Source organism: Panulirus ornatus, chromosome 28 (assembly GCF_036320965.1).
Source record: "Panulirus ornatus isolate Po-2019 chromosome 28, ASM3632096v1, whole genome shotgun sequence".
In the NCBI taxonomy this organism is placed as follows: domain Eukaryota; kingdom Metazoa; phylum Arthropoda; class Malacostraca; order Decapoda; family Palinuridae; genus Panulirus; species Panulirus ornatus.
The window spans coordinates 5,452,030-5,477,924 of NC_092251.1; the positions used below are offsets into that span (position 1 = coordinate 5,452,030).

At 39.0% G+C, this 25,895-nt stretch overlaps 1 protein-coding gene across 2 annotated transcripts in view; it reads left to right on the forward strand.

Annotated features, from left to right (window-relative positions):
• Cont (Contactin) overlaps positions 1–25,895 on the forward strand; it is a 264,268-nt gene that overhangs the window by 230,788 nt on the left and 7,585 nt on the right. For both annotated transcript variants that reach the window (XM_071678565.1, XM_071678566.1), the window contains 12 exons: positions 256–468; positions 1,566–1,668; positions 5,319–5,500; positions 5,637–5,812; positions 6,715–6,826; positions 10,754–10,897; positions 13,488–13,622; positions 14,701–14,882; positions 17,450–17,491; positions 17,624–17,707; positions 19,824–19,962; positions 23,548–23,702. In XM_071678565.1, coding sequence (XP_071534666.1) covers positions 256–468; positions 1,566–1,668; positions 5,319–5,500; positions 5,637–5,812; positions 6,715–6,826; positions 10,754–10,897; positions 13,488–13,622; positions 14,701–14,882; positions 17,450–17,491; positions 17,624–17,707; positions 19,824–19,962; positions 23,548–23,702 — 1,667 coding nt within the window. The remainder of the gene's footprint in view (positions 1–255; positions 469–1,565; positions 1,669–5,318; positions 5,501–5,636; positions 5,813–6,714; positions 6,827–10,753; positions 10,898–13,487; positions 13,623–14,700; positions 14,883–17,449; positions 17,492–17,623; positions 17,708–19,823; positions 19,963–23,547; positions 23,703–25,895) is intronic.

A 25,895-nucleotide genomic window follows, 5' to 3' on the forward strand; every position in this document is an offset into this window, starting at 1 on the left:
AATTTGGGAACCACTTTTGAAGCAGAATATTATGAATGAATTATTTGAATGCAAATAGGCATAAGGAGAAGATATCCTGTATAGACATGAAGAATTTTGGTGTCATTAATAATTTCCATTTGATAGAAGAAGCTAAGGATATGCATATATATTGAATTCTGATATGGACTTCTGTCTTCTTATATTGATAAAGACAAAGTGAATGCATATGTTGGAATAATATTAGAATTATGTGGATTTTTCTTTTTACAACAGTTGTGCGTTACTATTGGGCAAGGGATTACTTTCCTAATTTTGTTGAAGAAGATAGAAGAACAATGGCCTCATTTGATGGAAATTTGTACTTCTCCTATTTGGACTTCATTGACATTGGCCGTTACAGCTGCAATGTCTTTCATAGCACAGCATCTGGCATCTCTGATATTGGCAAGAATGGCCCTTTCTTTAAATTAGAAGTCTATCCACATCGTAAGTAAATTGTGCAGTAGTATATCATTTGATAACTTTATTTAATTTTTTGTAGATTTCTGGAATGTCCTATATGATGCATGCCTAATAAACATGTAAAGTTACTGCTGGAGTTGGTAGTCAAATTATACAAGTGCTTTTTTAGCCTATGCTATCTCAAAGGGGTACATTTTTTGCACTTTTAATTGATTTTGGTTTGATTTGGTTGTCTCCACATCTTTTGAACTTCGTGGTGTAACTGAAAACTCCAGCACTGATTTTTGAGTTAAACAAAGCAACCTACTACTTTCCACACAGAAAAGTTAGACTGACTTTTACAAGGGAGGGTGATTCCTTCACCTTTATTAGCTGATAATTCATCTGAATTTATTGAAATATGTATTTTGCTAATTTTGTCATCAGGCTATATACCTGTTCAGTAGTTTTATGAATTTAGTTTATGATAATGATTCTCTTTATATATGTTTATCTATTATCATTAATTCCTTTTCCAGTTAAAAGAAAATCAAGAGATACCTGTTGTACTTTTGAGCAGTATCTTCTTTCCTTGTGTATTTATCAACACAACACATTTGCTGATGTAGATGTTCCAAATATCCTTCACTTTCAGTCTTTTCAGCCAGGATGCCATACCTGTTTGTCATTCACTTTGCCTTCCATAAATCTATTCATGTAACCATTAACAGTAATTTTCTCCCTTGGTTGCATATTCTTATGTGTTCTTTCAGATGTGAAGATACCAAGTACCTCCTCTTCTCTCATTTCATGGTGCATATGCAACTATTACTCTTAATATTAATGTATCACATTTGAATTTTGTTGATTTCATTCTTACTCTACTACCATCATTACCTCCATTCCCAGTCCCAGCAGTGAATCACGACATAAAGCCCAGTTTGTTAAAGTAAGGTGTATTCTTCCAGACTTACAAAATTATCCCTTACCTTTTCACTTTCTTCAAAAAATTTTTATTTTGATGAGACCAGTGTCTCAACATCACTGTACACAAAATACTTCCATTACCCCCAGCACCTAATCATTCCCCTTGCATATTCATCTGAAAAATTGGAGTTTATCAAAGCTTTCTATTCCATCAGCTAATTACCAGCAACTGAAGTTTGCTAACAACTTTCCCAAGGCTTTCCCAGAGGCGCCAGTGAGAGGGGAAGATGTTAGGCTGGAATGCATTGCTTTTGGATAGTAAGTATTGTCATATAACTTGTTGTTTCTTGTAGTGTCTATTACTCAATGTCTTATCTTTTACTTTGCTCTGTTTATTTGTGATCTTTCTTTAGAATCATCCTTTTAAGATGATTTTCTTGCCAAAACAGTTCTTCTCCAAGACATAAGAAAAGAAAAATATCCTTTTTAAGATTTCTGACCTTTTGTAATGGAATGGATGAAGACAAGCAAGTATGAATATGTACATGTTTATATATGTATATGTCTGTGTATGTATATGTGTATATGTTGATTGATTATGTATATTTTACTTGATTGCTGTTTCCCACATTGGCGAGGTGGTTCCAGGAGACAGAGAAAGAATGACCCATCCACTTATATACACACACACACATATATATATATATATATATATATATATATATATATATATATATATATATATATATATATATATATATATATATATATATATATTTTTTTTTTTTTTTTTTTTTTATACTTTGTCGCTGTCTCCCGCGTTTGCGAGGTAGCGCAAGGAAACAGACGAAAGAAATGGCCCAACCCCCCCCCCCATACACATGTACATACACACGTCCACACACGCAAATATACATACCTACACAGCTTTCCATGGTTTACCCCAGACGCTTCACATGCCTTGATTCAATCCACTGACAGCACGTCAACCCCTGTATACCACATCGCTCCAATTCACTCTATTCCTTGCCCTCCTTTCACCCTCCTGCATGTTCAGGCCCCGATCACACAAAATCTTTTTCACTCCATCTTTCCACCTCCAATTTGGTCTCCCTCTTCTCCTCGTTCCCTCCACCTCCGACACATATATCCTCTTGGTCAATCTTTCCTCACTCATTCTCTCCATGTGCCCAAACCATTTCAAAACACCCTCTTCTGCTCTCTCAACCACGCTCTTTTTATTTCCACACATCTCTCTTACCCTTACGTTACTTACTCGATCAAACCACCTCACACCACACATTGTCCTCAAACATCTCATTTCCAGCACATCCATCCTCCTGCGCACAACTCTATCCATAGCCCACGCCTCGCAACCATACAACATTGTTGGAACCACTATTCCTTCAAACATACCCATTTTTGCTTTCCGAGATAATGTTCTCGACTTCCACACATTTTTAAAGGCTCCCAAAATTTTCGCCCCCTCCCCCACCCTATGATCCACTTCCGCTTCCATGGTTCCATCCGCTGACAGATCCACTCCCAGATATCTAAAACACTTCACTTCCTCCAGTTTTTCTCCATTCAAACTCACCTCCCAATTGACTTGACCCTCACCCCTACTGTACCTAATAACCTTGCTCTTATTCACATTTACTCTTAACTTTCTTCTTCCACACACTTTCCTGAAACCCGACTGTACCTAATAACCTTGCTCTTATTCACATTTACTCTTAACTTTCTTCTTTCACACACTTTACCAAACTCAGTCACCAGCTTCTGCAGTTTCTCACATGAATCAGCCACCAGCGCTGTATCATCAGTGAACAACAACTGACTCACTTCCCAAGCTCTCTCATCCCCAACAGACTCCATACTTGCCCCTCTTTATGTATATATATATACATATATACATAAATGTACATATACATACATATAAACATATGTATATATTCATACTTGCCTTCAATCCATTCTCAGCACCACCCCGCCCACAGGCAATAGCAATTGCTGACCCCTTCTTCAGCAAGGTAGTGCCAGGAAAACAGACGAAAAAGGCCACATTCACTCACACTCAGTCTGTAGCTATGTTTAATGCACCAAAACCACAGCTCCCTATCCACATCCAGGCCCCACAGACCTTTCCATTGTTTACCCCAGACGTTTCTCATGCCCTGGTTCAGTCCTCTGACAGCACATTGACCCCAGTATACCACATTGTTCCAATTCACTGTATTTCTTGCACTCCTCTCACCCTCCTGTATGTTGATATGTATATGTATGTATTCCTATGAGTCCACGGGGAAAATGATCACACGCAAAATTGTGATCCTTTCCAATGTATATGTATATGTGAATGTATGGGCATTTTTTTCCCCCATATTTTTTTTTTTTTTTTTTTTTTTTTTTTTATACTTTGTCGCTGTCTCCCGCGTTTGTGAGGTAGCGCAAGGAAACAGACGAAAGAAATGGCCCAACCCCCCCCATACACATGTATATACATACGTCCACACACGCAAATATACATACCTACACAGCTTTCCATGGTTTACCCCAGACGCTTCACATGCCTTGATTCAATCCACTGACAGCACGTCAACCCCGGTATACCACATCGCTCCAATTCACTCTATTCCTTGCCCTCCTTTCACCCTCCTGCATGTTCAGGCCCCGATCACACAAAATCTTTTTCACTCCATCTTTCCACCTCCAACTTGGTCTCCCTCTTCTCCTTGCTCCCTCCACCTCCGACACATATATCCTCATGGTCAATCTTTCCTCACTCATCCTCTCCATGTGCCCAAACCACTTCAAAACACCCTCTTCTGCTCTCTCAACCACGCTCTTTTTATTTCCACACATCTCTCTTACCCTTACGTTACTCACTCGATCAAACCACCTCACACCACACATTGTCCTCAAACATCTCATTTCCAGCACATCCATCCTCCTGCGCACAACTCTATCCATAGCCCACGCCTCGCAACCATACAACATTGTTGGAACCACTATTCCTTCAAACATACCCATTTTTGCTTTCCGAGATAATGTTCTCGACTTCCACACATTCTTCAAGGCCCCCAGAATTTTCGCCCCCTCCCCCACCCTATGATCCACTTCCGCTTCCATGGTTCCATCCGCTGCCAGATCCACTCCCAGATATCTAAAACACTTCACTTCCTCCAGTTTTTCTCCATTCAAACTCACCTCCCAATTGACTTGACCCTCAACCCTACTGTACCTAATAACCTTGCTCTTATTCACATTTACTCTTAACTTTCTTCTTCCACACACTTTACCAAACTCAGTCACCAGCTTCTGCAGTTTCTCACATGAATCAGCCACCAGTGCTGTATCATCAGCGAACAACAACTGACTCACTTCCCAAGCTCTCTCATCCCCAACAGACTTCATACTTGCCCCTCTTTCCAAAACTCTTGCATTTACCTCCCTAACAACCCCATCCATAAACAAATTAAACAACCATGGAGACATCACACACCCCTGCCGCAAACCTACATTCACTGAGAACCAATCACTTTCCTCTCTTCCTACACATACACATGCCTTACATCCTCGATAAAAACTTTTCACTGCTTCTAACAACTTTCCTCCCACACCATATATTCTTAATACCTTCCACAGAGCATCTCTATCAACTCTATCATATGCCTTCTCCAGATCCATAAATGCTACATACAAATCCATTTGCTTTTCTAAGTATTTCTCACATACATTCTTCAAAGCAAACACCTGATCCACACATCCTCTACCACTTCTGAAACCACACTGCTCTTCCCCATATATATTCACTATTTCTTGCTTCAGCTCGGTAGCGTCAAGAACAGATGACTGAGCCTTAGGGGGGAAAAAGTGTGATTTTTTTTAATAGGCATTCAGTTGCATATGCCATCTCAGCTAACATAAAAACGAGAGAAATGTGACATTGTTCTTTCATCCAACAGCCCTGTTCCATCATACAACTGGACTCGGAGAGATGGGCAGCTTCCACGAGGTTCTCGAATGTTAAACTACAACAGAGTGTTGATTCTGCCCAAGGTAGAACCATCAGATATGGGAGATTATATATGTCGTGTTCAGAATACAAAATCTTCCCTGCAAAGTGCCATTTCTCTTAGCATTCAAGGTTTGTCATCCTTAATTGATATTCCTTCTAGTTTACTGTATAAAGGTCAAATGAGTGAATTATTTTGAACATACCTGTCTCTTTACTGAATTCACTTTCTCCATCAAGATAACAATTTCTTTATGTTCTTTTATAGCCAAGCCAAGTTTCACCATTCGCCTTCAGGACCAGTTCATTTCTAAAGGCTCTGATCTAATCTGGGAATGTGAGGCATTTGGTATACCAGATGTGGATTATGAGTGGCTGAGGAACTCGGAGCTTCTAACACATGAATCTCTCTCAGAAGAAGAAAAACTTCGTTATGATATTGTTGTAAGTAGGAATTTTCTCTTTATGTATACTATTTTTAACTCCACTCTCATTTACATGGATGGTTTAGTTGCATGGGATTATGCACTTTTAACTTGGGAATTATTTTAGTGAACTCAGAGATTCCTAACCATAGTATTACAGCTGGTAGAGGTGCCCATTTCACTGAGAAAGACTTGCTATTATATTTACATTCCCACATGGAATCCTTTTTTATATTTTCAAATGTGGATGCACTAAAGAGATGTATTGCTCCGTAATTTTTGCCCTGTATCACTTTACTGCCATTTTCATTAAACAGTGGAAGCATTGTTGCCTTTGTTCAGTTTTCACTTACTATACCTGATAAGTTTCCTAGTTGCCATAAACATTTTTCTTGTTCCTCCAGCTGCTGCATTACTTACACTCATCATATTGTCATGTCATTCCATTGACATCTCTTGCTGTTACATTTTACTGCCACATTAATGCTTCCTTTCTACCCTATCCACAAGGATAAGGGAGAAGGAATATTGCTCACATATCTGTGTGTCATGGAACTTTGGTCACTTTTTCTACTCATGCATGTTCACCATTTCCCCTGTAAATGAGGTTGCATTAAGAACAGATGATTAAGCCTTAAAGGAAAAATCATCCATTAGCCCTTTCATCTTTTCTTTATTTGGAAATGCATACAGGAGGAGAGGATTTCCAGACCTTTGCTCCCTTCCTTTTCAGTTTTCTTGTATGATGACATACAGGAGATAATGTAGGCAATATTTTTTTCCCCTATCCCAGGGTAACTTTGCTGCAAATATGTCAGTAAATGAAATGCTATACAGTATTTCTGTTTGATATGTTATGTATACAATACAGAAAATATTAACACGTGAATAGCATGCAAAAGTGTAATGTTTTGCTTCCAGGATAGTATGCTGAAGATAAAGCAAGTAACAGAGGCAGATGAAGCTGTTTATCAGTGTAAAGCCACCAATCAATTGGGGTCTTCTTACTCCTCAGCTCAGCTCAAGGTTTTAAGTAAGTTCATATGGATTTCCTTTTCTTTATATGTGATTGACTTCTCTGGCATAGTGAGGTAGCTCCAGGAATTGAGCATTCAAGAAGAATCCTTACATTATTACCTCTGCTTCCAGAAAGTGATAATGAATGGAGAATTTTCAGTCCTCTGCATCTTCCCCTCATAAGTGCATTTTACAACGAACAGTAGATACATGGGTAGTAATCTTTTTCCCCTAACCCAAGGGATAAAGTTTATATACATATATGTAGACATACAGTATGCACAGAGTCTCCACAAAAATCTGATGACTGCAGTACAGAATAAGGCTTTCATATATCAGGTTTTATTTACAATTTTGTTACTCACTTATGGTGGGGATATTGCATGTCTGGCAGCATGTTACAGTCTTTGAATTCAGCTGAAGAGATGGAACATTTGCTTGCTTTCCTAATGTTTAGTTTTTTCTGTCTTTCTGTTCTGGGGTATTTTTTCCTTTAACAGTAATGAACCATTGTTCCAAAGAAGTTGTCCCCCAAAAAAGGCCTGTATTCTTTTTCAGAAACAAGAGAATGTGTCTACAAGCAAGATTTCAAGATGTATCGGCAGGACCAAGTCCTCCATCTAGACACCTGTTTGTGCTTCTTTCAAATGTCATCCCTTCCTGAAAAAATGGGAATGGTCAATCTTGAAAAACCAGTAAGTTGACTGATGACCTGATAGGGATGGGTTTTTCATCCTCCCATGCTTCATTAGGGTATCATTCTCCTTACTGTTCTTAGCAGGTCAAGCAGACCCAACATTTCAGGAAGGGATGATGTTAAAAGGAAGCACAAGCAAGTGGCTGGATGGTGAACTTAGCAATGCCAGTACATCTTAAAATCTTGCTTGTAGAGGTAAATAAAGTGCGTAAGACAAGGGAGCAAATGGGAACTTCAGTGAAGGGGGCAAATGGGGAGGTGATAACAAGTAGTGGTGATGTGAGAAGGAGATGGAGTGAGTATTTTGAAGGTTTGTTGAATGTGTTTGATGATAGAGTGGCAGATATAGGGTGTTTTGGTCGAGGTGGTGTGCAAAGTGAGAGGGTTAGGGAAAATGATTTGGTAAACAGAGAAGAGGTAGTGAAAGCTTTGCGGAAGATGAAAGCCGGGAAGGCAGCAGGTTTGGATGGTATTGCAGTGGAATTTATTAAAAAAGGGGGTGACTGTATTGTTGACTGGTTGGTAAGGTTATTTAATGTATGTATGACTCATGGTGAGGTGCCTGAGGATTGGCGGAATGCGTGCATAGTGCCATTGTACAAAGGCAAAGGGGATAAGAGTGAGTGCTCAAATTACAGAGGTATAAGTTTGTTGAGTATTCCTGGTAAATTATATGGGAGGGTATTGATTGAGAGGGTGAAGGCATGTACAGAGCATCAGATTGGGGAAGAGCAGTGTGGTTTCAGAAGTGGTAGAGGATGTGTGGATCAGGTGTTTGCTTTGAAGAATGTATGTGAGAAATACTTAGAAAAGCAAATGGATTTGTATGTAGCATTTATGGATCTGGAGAAGGCATATGATAGAGTTGATAGAGATGCTCTGTGGAAGGTATTAAGAATATATGGTGTGGGAGGAAAGTTGTTAGAAGCAGTGAAAAGTTTTTATCGAGGATGTAAGGCATGTGTACGTTTAGGAAGAGAGGAAAGTGATTGGTTCTCAGTGAATGTAGGTTTGCGGCAGGGGTGTGTGATGTCTCCATGGTTGTTTAATTTGTTTATGGATGGGGTTGTTAGGGAGGTAAATGCAAGAGTTTTGGAAAGAGGGGCAAGTATGAAGTCTGTTGGGGATGAGAGAGCTTGGGAAGTGAGTCAGTTGTTGTTCGCTGATGATACAGCGCTGGTGGCTGATTCATGTGAGAAACTGCAGAAGCTGGTGACTGAGTTTGGTAAAGTGTGTGGAAGAAGAAAGTTAAGAGTAAATGTGAATAAGAGCAAGGTTATTAGGTACAGTAGGGTTGAGGGTCAAGTCAATTGGGAGGTGAGTTTGAATGGAGAAAAACTGGAGGAAGTGAAGTGTTTTAGATATCTGGGAGTGGATCTGGCAGCGGATGGAACCATGGAAGCGGAAGTGGATCATAGGGTGGGGGAGGGGGCGAAAATTCTGGGGGCCTTGAAGAATGTGTGGAAGTCGAGAACATTATCTCGGAAAGCAAAAATGGGTATGTTTGAAGGAATAGTAGTTCCAACAATGTTGTATGGTTGCGAGGCGTGGGCTATGGATAGAGTTGTGCGCAGGAGGATGGATGTGCTGGAAATGAGATGTTTGAGGACAATGTGTGGTGTGAGGTGGTTTGATCGAGTGAGTAACGTAAGGGTAAGAGAGATGTGTGGAAATAAAAAGAGCGTGGTTGAGAGAGCAGAAGAGGGTGTTTTGAAGTGGTTTGGGCACATGGAGAGGATGAGTGAGGAAAGATTGACCAAGAGGATATATGTGTCGGAGGTGGAGGGAGCAAGGAGAAGAGGGAGACCAAATTGGAGGTGGAAAGATGGAGTGAAAAAGATTTTGTGTGATCGGGGCCTGAACATGCAGGAGGGTGAAAGGAGGGCAAGGAATAGAGTGATTGGAGCAATGTGGTATACCGGGGTTGACGTGCTGTCAGTGGATTGAATCAAGGCATGTGAAGCGTCTGGGGTAAACCATGGAAAGCTGTGTAGGTATGTATATTTGCGTGTGTGGACGTATGTATATACATGTGTATGGGGGTGGGTTGGGCCATTTCTTTCGTCTGTTTCCTTGCGCTACCTCGCAAACGCGGGAGTCAGCGACAAAGTATAAAAAAAAAAAAAAAAAAAACCATTTCTTGATTCTGATAAAAAATACAGGCCCTTTCTGTCTGGAACAACTTTTTTAGACCCATCTTACTGTTAGAGAAAGAAATATCACCTGGAACAGAAATAATGAAAGTATCTCTAAAAACAAGGAGTGAGAAAAAGTTCCACACCTCCACTCTCAGTAAATCAGGGTAATTGAAGTGGAAAATCATGATCAGCTTATTGATATGACTACCACACTACCAGGCATACATCATCCCCACCATAAGCAAGTATTAGGATTTGTTTTGCAAATAAAACCAGACATGTGAGAGCCTTATTTTAAATGGTAATCACAGGATTGTTTTTGGCAACTGACACAGGGTGGCAACACTGTTTCCTATGGGGCAGGGTGGCACCAGGAATGGATGAAGCTAAGCAAGTATGAATATGTACATGTCTGTGTGTGTGTGTATATGTTTATATGTATATGTACATATACATGCATGTATGTATATATGTGTGTATATGAGTGGATGGGTCTTTCTTCATCTATTTCCTGGTGCTGGGGATAGGGGAGAAATGATGCTTCCTATGTATTCCCTGTGTGTCATAGACGGCGACTAATAGGGCTGGGAGCAGGGTCCTGGAAATCCTTCCCTCCTATTTTACTTTTTTTAAAAGAAGAAACAAAAGGGGGCCAAGTGAGGATTTTTTCCTCTAAAGCTCAGTCATCTTTTCTTGATGCTACCTCGCTAATGTGGGAAATTGCAAATATGTATGGAAAAATTACTACCCACATATTTCCTGTATGTTGTAAAAGGCAACTAAAAGGGGCAGGAATGGGTAGCTGGAAATCCACTCTTCCTGTATTACTTTGCAATAGAAAGAACAGGACAAGAAGCCAGTTAAGGATTTTTCCCTTTATGGCTCTGTCATCTTTTATTGACACTACCTCACTCATGGAAGAAGTAGCAGGTATGTATGAAAATAAAAAAAGGTAATTTTTTACTTGCTCACCAATTCCCATGTTAGTAAGGAAGCAAGAAATACAGATGCAGAAGGCTCCTTTCACTCCTATCTGTTCTTTAGCTGTCATGTATGTGTGTATATCTTTTTGTATATTTGTATGTGAATAGTTCTTTTGATTTTTCAGAGTTGGCTCCAACGTTCCGCAAGAAGCCTCTTGAGCCTGAGGTGTATGCTGCTGAGGGCAAGAATGTTACTATTGTTTGTAACCCTGAGGCAGCTCCAAGACCAAAATTTGTTTGGAGGCAGAATGGATTAGTTATTGGAAGTGGTATGTGCTGTTCTTATGTCTTATGTACCTATCAGTGGTATATTATTTTCTTCACTGGAGAATCCTCCTATGCTTGATAATATTTAATTACATGCTTCTCACCTCACCACTATGTGGTCAGTGATATACCATTTGACTTAGAGAAAATTAGGCCATATGGATATTTATACAGGAGTATATTAACAACATATGTATTGACATATGTGTACGTGTAGGAAGAGAGGAAAGTGATTGGTTCTCAGTGAATGTAGGTTTGCAGCAGGGGTGTGTGATGTCTCCATGGTTGTTTAATTTGTTTATGGATGGGGTTGTTAGGGAGGTGAATGCAAGAGTTTTGGAAAGAGGGGCAAGTATGAAGTCTGTTGTGGATGAGAGAGCTTGGGAAGTGAGTCAGTTGTTGTTCGCTGATGATACAGCGCTGGTGGCTGATTCATGTCAGAAACTGCAGAAGCTGGTGACTGAGTTTGGTAAAGTGTGTGAAAGAAGAAAGTTAAGAGTAAATGTGAATAAGAGCAAGGTTATTAGGTACAGTAGGGTTGAGGGTCAAGTCAGTTGGGAGGTAAGTTTGAATGGAGAAAAACTGGAGGAAGTAAAGTGTTTTAGATATCTGGGAGTGGATCTGGCAGCGAATGGAACCATGGAAACGGAAGTGAATCATAGGGTGGGGGAGGGGGTGAAAATCCTGGGAGCCTTGAAGAATGTGTGGAAGTCGAGAACATTATCTCGGAAAGCAAAAATGGGTATGTTTGAAGGAATAGTGGTTCCAACAATGCTGTATGGTTGCGAGGTGTGGGCTATGGATAGAGTTGTGCGCAGGAGGGTGGATGTGCTGGAAATGAGATGTTTGAGGACAATGTGTGGTGTGAGGTGGTTTGATCGAGTAAGTAATGTAAGGGTAAGAGAGATGTGTGGAAATAAAAAGAGCGTGGTCGAGAGAGCAGAAGAGGGTGTTTTGAAATGGTTTGGGCACATGGAGAGAATGAGTGAGGAAAGATTGACCAAGAGGATATATGTGTCGGAGGTGGAGGGAACGAGAGAAGTGGGAGACCAAATTGGAGGTGGAAAGATGGAGTGAAAAAGAACATGCAGGAGGGTGAAAGGAGGGCAAGGAATAGAGTGAATTGGATCGATGTGGTATACCGGGGTTGACGTGCTGTCAGTGGATTGAATCAGGGCATGTGAAGTGTCTGGGGTAAACCATGGAAAGTTGTGTGGGGCCTGGATGTGGAAAGGGAGCTGTGGTTTCAGGCATTATTGCATGACAGCTAGAGACTGAGTGTGAATGAATGGGGCCTTTGTTGTCTTTTCCTAGTGCTACCTCGCACACATGAGGGGGGAGGGGGATGGTATTCCATGTGTGGCGAGGTGGCGGTGGGAAAGAATAAAGGCAGACAGTGTGAATTGTGTGCATGGGTATATATGTATGTGTCTGTGTGTTTATATATATGTGTACATTGAGATGTATAGGTGTGTATATTTGCGTGTGTGGACGTGTATGTATATACATTGTGTATGGGGGTGGGTTGGGCCATTTCTTTCGTCTGTTTCCTTGCGCTACCTCGCAAACGCGGGAGACAGCGACAAAGCAAAATAAAAAAAAAAATAAATATGTATTGACATATTAAAATCAATGAGAGAGAGAGACTGGGTTGTTTTTGTCTTGACAGTCATGCTTAAATATAGCTAGACCATTCTCATGAAAATTATCTCCTATTATGATGTATGTGAGGTTTGTATTAAGCAGCCTTCCTTTATCTGTTTCTGGCGCTACCTCGCTCAGGCGGGAAATGATGATCAGGTATGAATATAACATTTGTTTTAGGAATATTTTTCTCTGTGTATGATGTGTATTGTAGGGATTCTTGCTTTGTAACCATATAGCAGTCAGTAGCCATTAGATTGGACAACTTGAGCTACATAGCATTTCATAGATACACATACACTTCTTAGAATAGAAAAAACAACTGCGATCCCTTCAAAAGCAGTAGAAGATAAGGATAGCACCCACTTTCCATTACCCCCGGCAACACACCTGATGGAATACGGGTAGAAACAGAATCCCCTACAGGATTAATATGCCTGAAGGAAACTTTTATAGGAAAGTTATAAGGGAGAATGTCGTGATGCATCCAGTTATCAATGAGAAGCATCCCTTTACTTTTTGTTATAAAGACTATAGTAAGGATAAACTTGAGTCCCAGCCTCTTGACTTACCATGTCTATATTATTCCTGATCTCCTTGCTATGTAATTCCTATTTTTATACTAGCTTCCCTCATCCTGCCATAACAAGGTAGCATTAGAAGCAGAAGACCTGAGCTTCTGAGGAAAAGTTCTCACTTGGTTCATTTCTTTGTTCCCACTTTTAGAAACAACAAGGAGAAAAAATTTCAAGCCCAACATTCCCACCCATTTAGTCACCTTTTGTGACTTGCAAAAGATGTTTGGATGATAATGGTTTGTATGTGATACTCATTACATTTACATACCCTCATTTTGCTTTTCTTCAATATATTTTTTATAGTTCCTGATAGTGAACTCTTTTATTTCTTATTTTTTCCTTTTAAGATGGTTGCTCTTTTGTTTTGCAGGTGGTCGTCGTCGTATTCTCCGTAATGGTAACCTCATCATAGACCCAGTTTCTCGGGAAGATGAAGGCAACTATACATGTTCTGCTGAGAATATTTATGGATCTGATATTAGTTCTGGAATGCTTATAGTTTTGCGTATGTATCAACTTTTGTTGCCATCCATCCTTGATAGATTGCATGGTTGTATGTCTTTCAGTTTCCATGTTCAGTACTAATATAGTGTTAAATTAGCCATTAAAGTGTGATACAGAGATGCTCAAACTTTGGTGGAAGAGTGGTCTTATTCTTTTGAGTCTGGGATTTCTTATAAAGATCTTGTAGTTTCGTTGCATTCTAAATCACATTTCCAAATAGGAATAATCCTATACACGCTAGGTATGATTTTCTGTTTTTATATCTCCAATGCCTGTTCCTTCTGGGAACTCCCATCAAAGGGGTGGCCATGGCAAAAGAGTCTCCACTTACCTGTCCATACATACCTCCCTCGTATATACCATTCCTCGCATTCCTCCACCATTTCTCTCCTTCCAGTACTCATCCGCTCTGTTTCTGCATGTCAGTTGTGGTCCTCCTCTCACATCAACCCCTTTAGTCATACTGTTTATGATTTAAATTAAAGTTTCATAAATGGTTAGAACTCAAAACAGTGTTATTTTACCCTTTTCATAACCACAGTTTCATAATTTTCCTTTCTTTTATTGCTGACAGACATGTATTGTGCTGGAAGAAAGAGTACCTGTATAGTAATGAATACATGATGATATTTAGTCTTCATTTCAAGAGAAATAATTTTGGCATGTCATCATTTATTTCTTCTTCATCAGTCATTATGATGTTCTTTGAAATTTTCCTCCAAACACTGTGGCAGTAGCTTATATCACATTGGTATGTTTCTTTCTCATATGTATTCTCACTTACATCTACTCCCACCTCGGTTTCAATCTTCACTTATATGCTCCATTGATATGACTTTTGAAGCAGTCAGAATGATCTCTTATCTAAATGTGAGAGAAACACCAAACATTTTGAGATTTCATTGATAAAGATTGTTCCTACCCTGACTGTAATGCCATTTATCTTTATTTTAAATTGTCATACAAACCACATGGTACATTTTTTCATTTTCAGTCCATTTTATTATATGGATAAATGTACCAACTTTGTTTTTCAGATTTTCAAAGAAAATGTGTGTAGACTATTTTATTTTAAACAGGTAAACCAGAATTCTACAGAAGCCCCCCAGACTTAATAACCAGCTCTAAAGGTGATACTATAAGCCTTGAGTGTGAAGCATACACAGACACCTTGTTGGATACAGCCTACATCTGGCGGCACAATGGTCTACGCATTGAGTTGGATGATACCGAATATCTTCGCAACCTTGCTTATCAGCAGGTAAAAACATAATTTTCATATCCAGCATTTGTACTTATACTCAAACAGAACCCATTACTGCCTCTTCAGATTTTTGTCCTTGCAGCTTATATCAAAGCATATTACTTTAGGCAGTTTTAGTGAAATGCATTATGAGAATCTTAATTGAATTTCTGTTGTTAAAATAAGTATATCCTAATTTTGTGTTCATTTCTTGTATTAGTTGTAGCAAAAGTTTCCTTTTTAGAGCATCACACATAGTACCTCCTGTTTCAGGGATGCTTATCATCATCTGTCCCCTTCAGTGTGTGGCCTAGATTTATGAAGCATCATCTCTATCTTTTCCCACATTTACAACTGAATGATTCCTGCATTTTGGTTGAAATGCACCTTAGTATTAAAGCTTGAAACCATTTCTTTAGCCTCTAACTGTTTTTACCCTCACACACCACTTAGAATCAAGTTTGTGTTTGTCTATTTTCATTGGGCTGTTTTCCGCTAAAGAGATAGGTAGCTTTTAGCAGTTATCAAAATATTTACAGCTGACACCATGGAGCAGATTCCTGCCCCTTGCACCTTAAATTTCTTCACACAAACACCTGCTTTTTTATAAATGTTTGATGTTCTTTTATTTCATCATAAACATCATTCCCATTTGCATGGACCAGATGCATTTTGCCCTTGAGCTCAAAGACCTATCTTGGAGTTATGCTTGGTAAATAAGAAATCGTAACTGCTGCATGAAATTGTTATTTTCTGTGCTCACCAAGTTGATTGGTTGACTTGTCTTTCCCATCCAATTATGTGTGTGCATGTGTATGTCGAAGACATCATAGATATGGAAGTCATCAGGGATTGGCATCATGGTTAAAGCCAAATGCAAAAGGATAGGTTCAACTGCATGCTTGAGATGCTACCTAGATTCATATATAGTTACCTTTATTATAATGATACCTCCCAAACCCAGAACTCTGAGTACTAGATTTCCTATAACATGCACATTCTGAAGACCTACTCTTGTTCAAATGTAGAAGAAAAACATTTTGTCTAAGTGGCTGTAATGCTGTAGTGCAGCTATTGCCTCAGAAAACTGATTGGCCATTGGCACTTCCATCAGCCTATCCATTATCCAAGTCCTAGCATGTGTTTTATTGTGTAGATCTGGATCTATTCCAGTGCATTTTTTCAGTATAGCAGTAAGTAAAAGTAGTTGGTTGGAACACCACACCAGATTTGCCCTCTGCCAGTGGCCTGTTGAGGGTGAGGCACTTAAGGTTAAGAAGTGGCTGTGGAGTTCAGCAGTTATGGAGACTTTTGCCATGGCCATCCCCCCAAAGGGAACAGACATCAAAGATATAGATAGATTGCAAATTTTTCATGTTTTTAATAGAAATACATGAATGTATCATATTAATACAGTTCTTGCCTAGGATGGTTTTTATCAGTGCTGTATTTCATTTTCCAGTTTTAACTATGCCATTTTGTCTCTTGTCATGTATTACAGCTGTGCTGTGGCAAATTGCAAAGAAGGCACAAAAGAAAAAGTTGTGTCAGTGTACAAGAAAAATTGGAGGTTCTAGGCGGTTTAGAAGACAAAGTGGCTGTTAGGGACAATAGTAAGCATTATTATATTAATTGGTCAACTGTGTATTATAATCAGGATGCCACAGAGACCCCTAAGGACCTTCACTGAAGCCTTACCATTTAGCTTGCCAAAGGTAAGGTAGAAGTTAGCACCCCTAATGAAGATTATCATCAAAAAGCCCAAGTTTGATGCCATTTCTAAGATGTATGAGTGATACATCCATCAAAGGATCAAGAGTGTCACTTATGAGGCATGGAACTGGTTTCATCTGCCATCCTTATTTCTAAGATACTGTATTGATGGGTAAGATGATTGTCTATAAGTAATGTTATAATGCCATATATTTGGGGTAACTTTCTACTGAAAATTTGTGAAAAGATCGTCCATAAAAACTCACAGAAAATACACCTAAACTTGAGGGCATCTCAAACCCAACACCTTTATATACCAGTACTAATTAGAGTAGGTGAGGGAGGTTTCACAGTAGTAATTTTGAAGCAGAATTCTCTACCCATGTGGTGTTCTTGCAAAGCTCCTTATAACCACTTGGCTGACATTTGCAAGATAGGGAAACACATAAAAAAAATGTGTCTCATTTAACCCTTAAAAGTGGATAATGTGCAATTTTGTAATCAAGATGTACATGTTGAACAAATGAGCTAACATGACTTTTTTTTTAGAATTCTGCATTTGTCTGCATATCTAAGTGTTTGCCATTGTGGTAACAAAACTGATTTTATTATTATTATTATTATTATTATTATTATTATTATTATTATTATTATTATTATTATTATTATTATTATCGTTGTTAGCTTCGCTTGGCCAGTTTCATTTCCCAGTGGCTGAATATAGGAATTAGTCACCTAAGGGATAGCATGACTGCTTAATTAAGGCACTGTACTTTTGAAAGTGTTTTTACCTACCAAAGAAAATGACAAATCACAGCAAATAACACTGCAGCTTCCTTATATTTTATTTGTATTTTATTTGCATTTTACAGGGGTATGATTATGACTATCAGAGGAAGCGCTATAATTTATATGTAAGTACATATAGTGATTGTATGTAATGTGCTTTAATTTTTTGTGTGAATATTACACATATTGTGAACTATACTTGGAAAGCTTAATTCTCTTCACAGACTTTTCCTTACTCTGTATATTACTTTTTCCAGGACAATCCATATGAATCCACTTTATTTTTGAAGAACAGAGAGCAGGAAGTATATATGAACAAGAGGGAGCCACCATATGAAAAGGCAAGTTGTTTGATTTCTTAATAAGATTCAAACCCTAACCAGAAATTTTAGCAAATTTAATAAAACTTCACAAATCTGGCATTTCAAAAACTGGTTTTGCTCAAAATCTGGCTGTTTTTAAAAAAAATTCATTAAAAATAACTTACACTTAAAATTCTGACATTCCCCCCAAAACTGGAACTTCTGGTTGTAGTTCTAGGCTCAGGGACATTGGGATTTTGACACTCCAGTCCCCCATACTTTCAGTTTTTTGTTTACACTTTTTCCATTATGGTCACTTGGTTTCCAAAAACCTGTAGCTTCTAGTTTCTGAGCATGCTGGCCTTGAGATGTTGTACTGTAGTTCTTTGACTTTCATCACATGCATTCCATTGATTGGTTCCATTGTTGGAAATATTTATTTATTATACTTTGTCGCTGTCTCCCGAGTTAGCAAGGTAGCGCAAGGAAACAGACGAAAGAATGGCCCAACCCACCCACATACACATGTATATACATATACGTCCACACACGCACATATACATACCTATACATTCCAATGTATACATATATATACGTACACACATACACATATATACACATGTACATAATTTATACTTACTGCCCTTATTCATTCCCGTCGCTACCCTGCCACACATGAAATGACAACCCCCTCCCCCCGCATATGCATGGGGTAGTGGTAGGAAAAGACAACAAAGGCTACGTGTTCACACTCAGTCTCTAGCTGTCATGTATAATGCACCGAAACCACAGCTCCCCATTTTACCCCAGATGCTTCACATGCCCTGGTTCAATCCATTGACAGCGCGTCAACCCTGGTATACCACATTGTTCCAGTTCACTCTATTCCTTGCACACCATTCACCCTCCTGCATGTTCAGGCCCCGATCGCTCAAAATCTTTTTCACTCCATCTTTCCACCTCCAGTTTGGTCTCCCACTTCTCGTTCCCTCCATCTCTGACACATATATCCTCTTTGTCAATCTTTCCTCACTCATTCTCTCCATGTTACCAAACCATTTCAAAACACCCTCTTCTGCTCTCTCAACCACTCTTTTTATTACCACACATATCTCTTACCCTTTCATTACTTACTTGATCAAACCACCTCACACCACATATTGTCCTCAAACATCTCATTTCCAACACATCCACCCTCCTCCGCACAACTCTATCTATAGCCCACACCTTGCAGCTATATAACATTGTTGGAACCACTATTCCCTCCAACATACCCATTTTTGCTTTCCGAGATAATGTTTTCGCCTTCCACACATTTTTCAACACTCCCAGAACTTTCACCCCCTCCCCCGCCCTGTGACTCACTTCCACTTCCATGGTTCCATCCGCTGCCAAATTTACTCTCAGATATCTAAAACACTTCTCCCTCCAGTTTTTCTCCATTCAAACTTACCTCCCAGTTGACTTGTCGAACAACCCTACTGAACCTAATAACCTTGCTCTTATTCACATTTACTCTCAGCTTTCTTCTTTCACACATTTTACTAAACTCAGTCACCAGCTTCTGCAGTTTCTCACCCGAATCAGCCACTAGCGCTGTATCATCAGCAAACAACAACTGACTCACTTCCTAAGCTCTCTCATCCGCAACAGACTGCATACTTGCCCCTCTCTCCAAAACTCTTACATTCACCTCCCTAACAGCCCCATCCATGTACAAATTAAACAACTATGGAGACATCATGCACCCCTGCTGTAAACTGACATTCACTGAGAACCAGCCACTTTCCTCTTTTCCTACTTGTACACGTGCCTTCCATCCTCGATAATAACTTTTTCACTGCTTCTAACAACTTGCCTCCCACACCATATATTCTTAATACCTTCCACAGAGAGTAATCTCTAACAACTCTATCATTTGCCTTCTCCAGATCCATAAATGCTACATACAAATCCATTTGCTTTTCTAAGTATTTCTCACGTACATTCTTCAAAGCAAACACCTGATCCACACATCCTCTACCACTTCTGAAACCACACTGCTCTTCCCCAATCTGATGCTCTGTATATATGTATATATATTCACAAGTTCTTGTCCTGTTGATCCACAAATATCTGTAAAGAAGCTAGCAGCTTCACATTCATATTATTCCAGGGTTATCGAGCTGGTCACCTCCGCATCGTGAATTTAACATTGGCAGATGCGGGAGTTTACGAATGTGTAGCCATGACCCCTGTAGCCAAAATTACCATCTCTACTACTCTTATCGTTCATGGCCCACCTGGACCTCCTGGTTAGTTGTGAGAATGTGTTGAATGGAAAATTTATCACTTTCAGACTTCTTACTCAGATTTTTTAGGTCTGATATTTTACCGAAAGTTTTAGTTAAATGTTCATCATGGTACCCACAGAAGTGATTGGCATATTAAAATCCAAGAAGTGTTATGTGCCAGGATGCTGCATTATAGAAATGAGTTCATTGGAGGTTTTATATTTATCATTCATATTGTTATTGAACACATGGGAGAGAATGAGTGAGGAAAGAGTGACATAAAGGATATATGTGTCGGAGGTGGAGGGAACAAGGAGAAGCAGACCAAGTTGGAGGTGTAAGGATGGAATGAAAAAGATTTTGAGCAATCAGGGCCTGAACATACAGGTCGGTGAAAGGCATGCAAAGAATAGAGTGAACTGGAATGATGTGTATACTGGTGTTGATGTGCTGTCAATGGACTGAACCAGGGCATGTGAAGCATCTGGGGTAAACCATGGAAAGGTCTGTGGTGTCTGGATGTGGAAAGGAAGCTGTGGTTTGGGTGCATTACACATGACAGCTAGAGATTGAGTGTGAGTGAATGTGGCCTTTTTTGTCTTTTTCTGGTGCTACCCTGCTATAGGGATGGGGGTCTATTTCCTGTGTGTCGGGGTAGCAATGGGAATGAATAAAGGCAGCAAGCATGAATATATACATATAGATATATGTATGTGTCTGTATGTATATGTTGATATGTATATGTATGTATATGTGCGTGTATGGGCATTTATGTATATATATGTGTATATGAGTGGTTGAGCCATTCTTCATCTGTTTCCTTGTGCTACCTCGCTGACGTGGGAAACACCATTTAAGTATAATACTAGTTAAAAAAGATTTATTGAAATGGTTATTTTAACTGCCATCTACTTTGGTAAGAAGAAGCATTAGTTACTTAAAAACATTAATTTTTCTTTGTGATATAAATGCTCCATACCTATTTTAATGGAATGGATCAGGTATATATAATCTTAGCAACTTCCCTTAAACAATCATCCTCAACCCATACCCATAATGTTTAAGTGAAGCATGGCTGTCCACACTTATGAAAATGCCTTTTACTTTTTCAGTTTGTGCACTATATTGACAAAAGTCCACATCAAGGTCAGGCCTGAATTGAAATATAGAGAGGTTAATGAGTGGGAAAAGAAGAGACAAGGGAATTTTGAAGAAAGTGAAAAACCTACCTTTAAAATGTCAGGTAGTAGCTCTTGGGAAAGACATGAAAGGGTAGAGAGTTCTTGAGCTGTGAGGTGTAGGGAAGCAAGGAATTATCAAAACGGCCCACTCTTATGTTGCCAACGGCCACATAGTAATAATGTGACACAGCAGCAGCTGGCCTAATATTGCATGGTCTCGCTAGTGGTGGGAGCCCACAAGCTGCCAGTTCTCAGGAGCAAAGGCCAAGGTAATATCTACAAAAGAAGGAAAGTGAGCCAATATTACAAGATGGAGCAGGCAGGTCAAGTTTTCAAGTAAGCCTGGGAGAGTTTATAAGTTGTACCACTTTCAACTTAACTTTGTCAAGTAAGGATACAGAGTTAGTTGTGAGAGTAGTACTCCATATAAGGTTGGAAGGAAAGAAATTTCAACTTCAAAACAGGATTCTCTGTTTCTTAGATGGAGACTTAGCTATTTCTATAATGTGGGGTTTCCAAGATAGAGTGGATTTTACATTAATACCAAGTATGAGGTGGTTTGATCAAGTAGGTAATGAAAGGGTAAGAGAGATGTTTGATAATGAAAAGAGCATGGTTGAGAGAGCAAAAGAAGGTGTGTTGAAATGGTTTGGACATATGAAGAGACTGATGGAGGAAAGGTTGACAAAGAGGATACACCTGTCAGAGGTGGAGGGAAGAAGGAGAAGCGAGAGACCAAATTGGAGGTGGAAGGACAGAGTTAAAAATATTTTGAGCAATCAGGGCCTGAACATGCAGGATGGTGAGAGGCAAGCAATGAATAGAGTGAATTGGAATGATGTAGTATACCAGGATCGACTTGTTGTCAATGGACTGCAATGGACTGAGCCAGGGCATGTGAAATGTCTCGGGTAAACCATGGAAAGGTCTGTGGGGCCTGGAAGTGGATAGGGTGCTGAGGTGTTGGTGCATTACACATGACAGCTAGAGACAGTGTGAATGAATGTGGCCTTTTTTTTTCTGGCGCTACCTTGCTGACGCAGGAGGTGGCAATGCTGTTTCCTGTAGGGCAGGGTGTCGCTGGGAATGGATGAAGGCAGGCAAGTATGAATATGTACTTGTATATATATGTATATGTCTGTGTATATGTTGATATGTATATGTATGGACGTGTGTTTATGAATGGATGGGTCTTTCTTCATCTGTTTCATGGCACTACCACGCTGACACAGGAAACAGCAGTCAAATGTTAAAAAAAATGTTTATTGAGTCAAGGTGAAATTACAGAATATTATTATGGGAATTTAAGATAGAGACATGGGTAGAAACTGGGTCTTGGAGGCTTTATACTCTACTAGGTATTGTCTGCTCCACAGAAATATCCTGTCCAAGTCTGAGTTTACAGAGGAATTTATGTCAAAAAAAGATACAGATCAAGTGAGAGAAGAAGCAGAATTGGAGGAAGTGGAGGAATACAGTGTTGTGTTGTTTGCAAATGAGTGCATTTAGTTATTGATGGGAGAAAGGAAATTGTTGATAAAAAGGAGAAAAAGTTAAGGAGACAGGACAACCTTCATTGACATTGACAGAGAGGAAGCTAGAGATAAGTGAGCAAAGTGAAGGAGGGGAGCTTAGTGATGTGACCCTGATACCACCATACCTTTTCAGAAGCTCTGTTTATGTCAAGGGCAACTACATAGGACTTTCCAAAATATTTTAGGGATATGACTGGACATTAGTGAGATCAGAAAGAACATCTCCAGAGGATCTCCCCTTATGGAAGTTATACTTGTGATCAAAGAGAAGACTGTGACATTCAAGATGTCTGAGGATATGGTTGTTGAGGAGGGATTCAAAGACCTTGGAAATGGTAGATGTCAAAGCAGCAGGATAATAATTAGAGCAGTTAAATTGTACCAATGCTTGCCTCCATAAAGGAAAAGTTCTGATGTTTAAACAGAAACCGGACAGACAAGCAATCACAGGTGCAAGTTCAGATGCACACTCTTTCAGTACATGGGAGTGGATGCCATTAGGACCATAAGCCTTACTTGTGTCCAAAGAGAGAAGTGTTTTTCAGACAGTTTGAAAAAAGGTTAAGAAAAGAAGCATAGGGTTAGTAAGATAAGCATTGGGGTGAGACCAGATTCACCATTCATACCTCCTCCATACACATAGAGTCTCCATTTATTCTGCCTTCATAAACAGACCTTTGCGTCTGTTATAAGTCACTAGGGTTTTACATGTTAATTTTTCCATAGATATTTTTTTGATGTATATAATCATTGATCTTACCAAATGATTTGAATATGTTATAGGTGTTTAGGGATATTCCTTTACTGTAAACTCCCGTCATACTTGCATTCTTTCTTTACAATCCCAATCTTCTCTCTAAGAAACAGTTTTAATTTTACATTGAATTTAGGTGGAGTAACAGCTGTGGATTTAACGAGTACAAGAGCACGGGTTATGTGGACAGATGGAGCAACAAATGGCCGGCCTATCGAAACTTACAATATACAGACTCGCACACACTGGACCATGACTTGGAAAGTAGTTGCTGAGAACATCACAGCTGAGGTAAGTAAATAACTTTATTTGTAGAGGGGTAAAAGGAGAAGTGGCATATAATTGGGTCCCCACTTAAAGAACAGGTGCCTCATAGTAATCATCTGTCTCCATATACCTAAGTTTCATGATTGCTTGTGTTCATCAGTCTTTACCACTCCTTATCATGTGAATCAGATGGGGGATTTTGATGATAGTTTAAACAAATGTTACTTACCACAACATGTTATGTCTACTGAATCACTGGGTCGTATCTTCAAAGTCAAGGTCATAGCTGGGGATTTGAAAAAAAAAAAAAAGGATGAATTGAGAAATCGATGGTGAGTGAATTGGATTATTTGTAGACAAAAGAAGAGCATTGATATAAAGGTATGGGTTCCTACTTGAGTAGGTACTCATAGTAATCATCTGTCCCTGTTTACTTCAATGTCAGGATTGCTTGTGTTTTGTCAGTCCATGAGACTCATCATATAAAACTGATAGGGAATTTTGATGATAGTTTATTCAAATGTCACTAACCACAGCTTGTTTTGATTAAATCATTGGGTTGTACCTTCAAAGTCAAAGTTACAGCTGGGGTCCCGAGTGGACTGGAAGGAAGTGGAGGAATTATTAAGTCATCAGTTGTGAGTGATTTGGGTTATTTTTGGAGAAAAGGTCGTTGATGAAAATGAAAGAGAGTAGGAGACTGAGCAAAACTCTGATCAATTCTGTCAAAGGGAATGCAAAATAGGTGGATCCATGCACTTTTAGAGAAATGAACCAACTGAAGAGAAAGCTTTATAAAAGAACACATAATAGAGGAAAAGCAAATGAGGATAGCTAGGTCAAACCCTCATGCCACATGCTATCAACCTTTTCCCTGCAGGAGTTCTATTATCCTCCATACATATTGTGTCAGTTTATTCTCATTTACTTTTATAAGATATATCCACAAGTTTGTTATGATTAGCTCAACTTGGTGAAACATTGTTTAAATCTTCTGCGTGCCCTTTAATTTTAGCTGCTTTTTTGTTAGATTTATTAGGTACTCCAGAAATATTGTCAGTATATTGAAATGTGTGGTATTTTTGAAAGTAATTTTGTCACAAACAGATATGATTAGTAAGGGTGTTCCACACTGATATCTTTTATAAGAATGTCACAGCTTCTCAAAGTATTACAAAATAGAAGATGCAGATTTCATACAGGCCAAACAAACTGTCCAGTATTTGGAAAAAATTTAGGCTGTAGCACCTGGTAACAGTGAATGGGATGCTACTACAAGCATTAATAGCTTCATATTTCATCTTGTGGCAGAGGTAGCCATTTCAAGAAGTTTAACCATGTACACAGTAAAAAAAAGTATCTTGCCATTTTTTTGAGTGAAACATTACACCACAAAAGAAGGATTTTGTGAATGCACATTGGTCTGGCTTCACATTGGTTGTCCACCTTTCATGATATTGTAATATATCGATTGCTATTGACATATCCTGTCATTTGCTGTACTAAATATTATATTGATTTCACATATCAGTTGACATAACTGTAATATTGGGCTAACACAATTATTAGGAAATTTGTCTACTGAGACAGCATGGGTCGTATTGATCACAAAGATAACTTGTTTTTATCTTGTGAGCAGGAAAAGAAAATTTATATGACTGTGCCGCACTGAGTTAAAATCTTTCAGTATAACAACAGGCAAGAACGGAGGATTCCACAAAACCTCTCAGGATGTAACAGAGGTTAGTAACATAGCTAAGAATATCACCAGTGGATCTCATCTTGCTCTAAATACATAATGGTGAAATAAGAAGACTGAGACTCAGGTCACACAAGAAATGGGATGTAGAACTGAAACCATTAAGATGATAGTTCTAAGACGTAGAAGAGTCACCCTCCTTTGGTATGAGCTTACCCGTGAATGATTCCAAGGCAAAGGAAAAGGTTAGTTTTTAGATTAGAATAATTAGAAGAGAACTGGTAAGCACTGGTGCAAGGTCAGCCAAATTCCTTCAAAATATGACTGGATTCTTCTTGGTCCATATGCCTAGATTGTGCTCAAAAGATTGATTATTAAGTTAAATTACAGGAAACAGTGTGTTTGTAAATTGTAAGTTTAAGGACATTTGCTACTGTGTTACGAGTAAAATGTATATTTATTTATTTATTTTGCTTTGTCGCTGTCTCCCACATTAGCGAGGTAGTGCAAGGAAACAG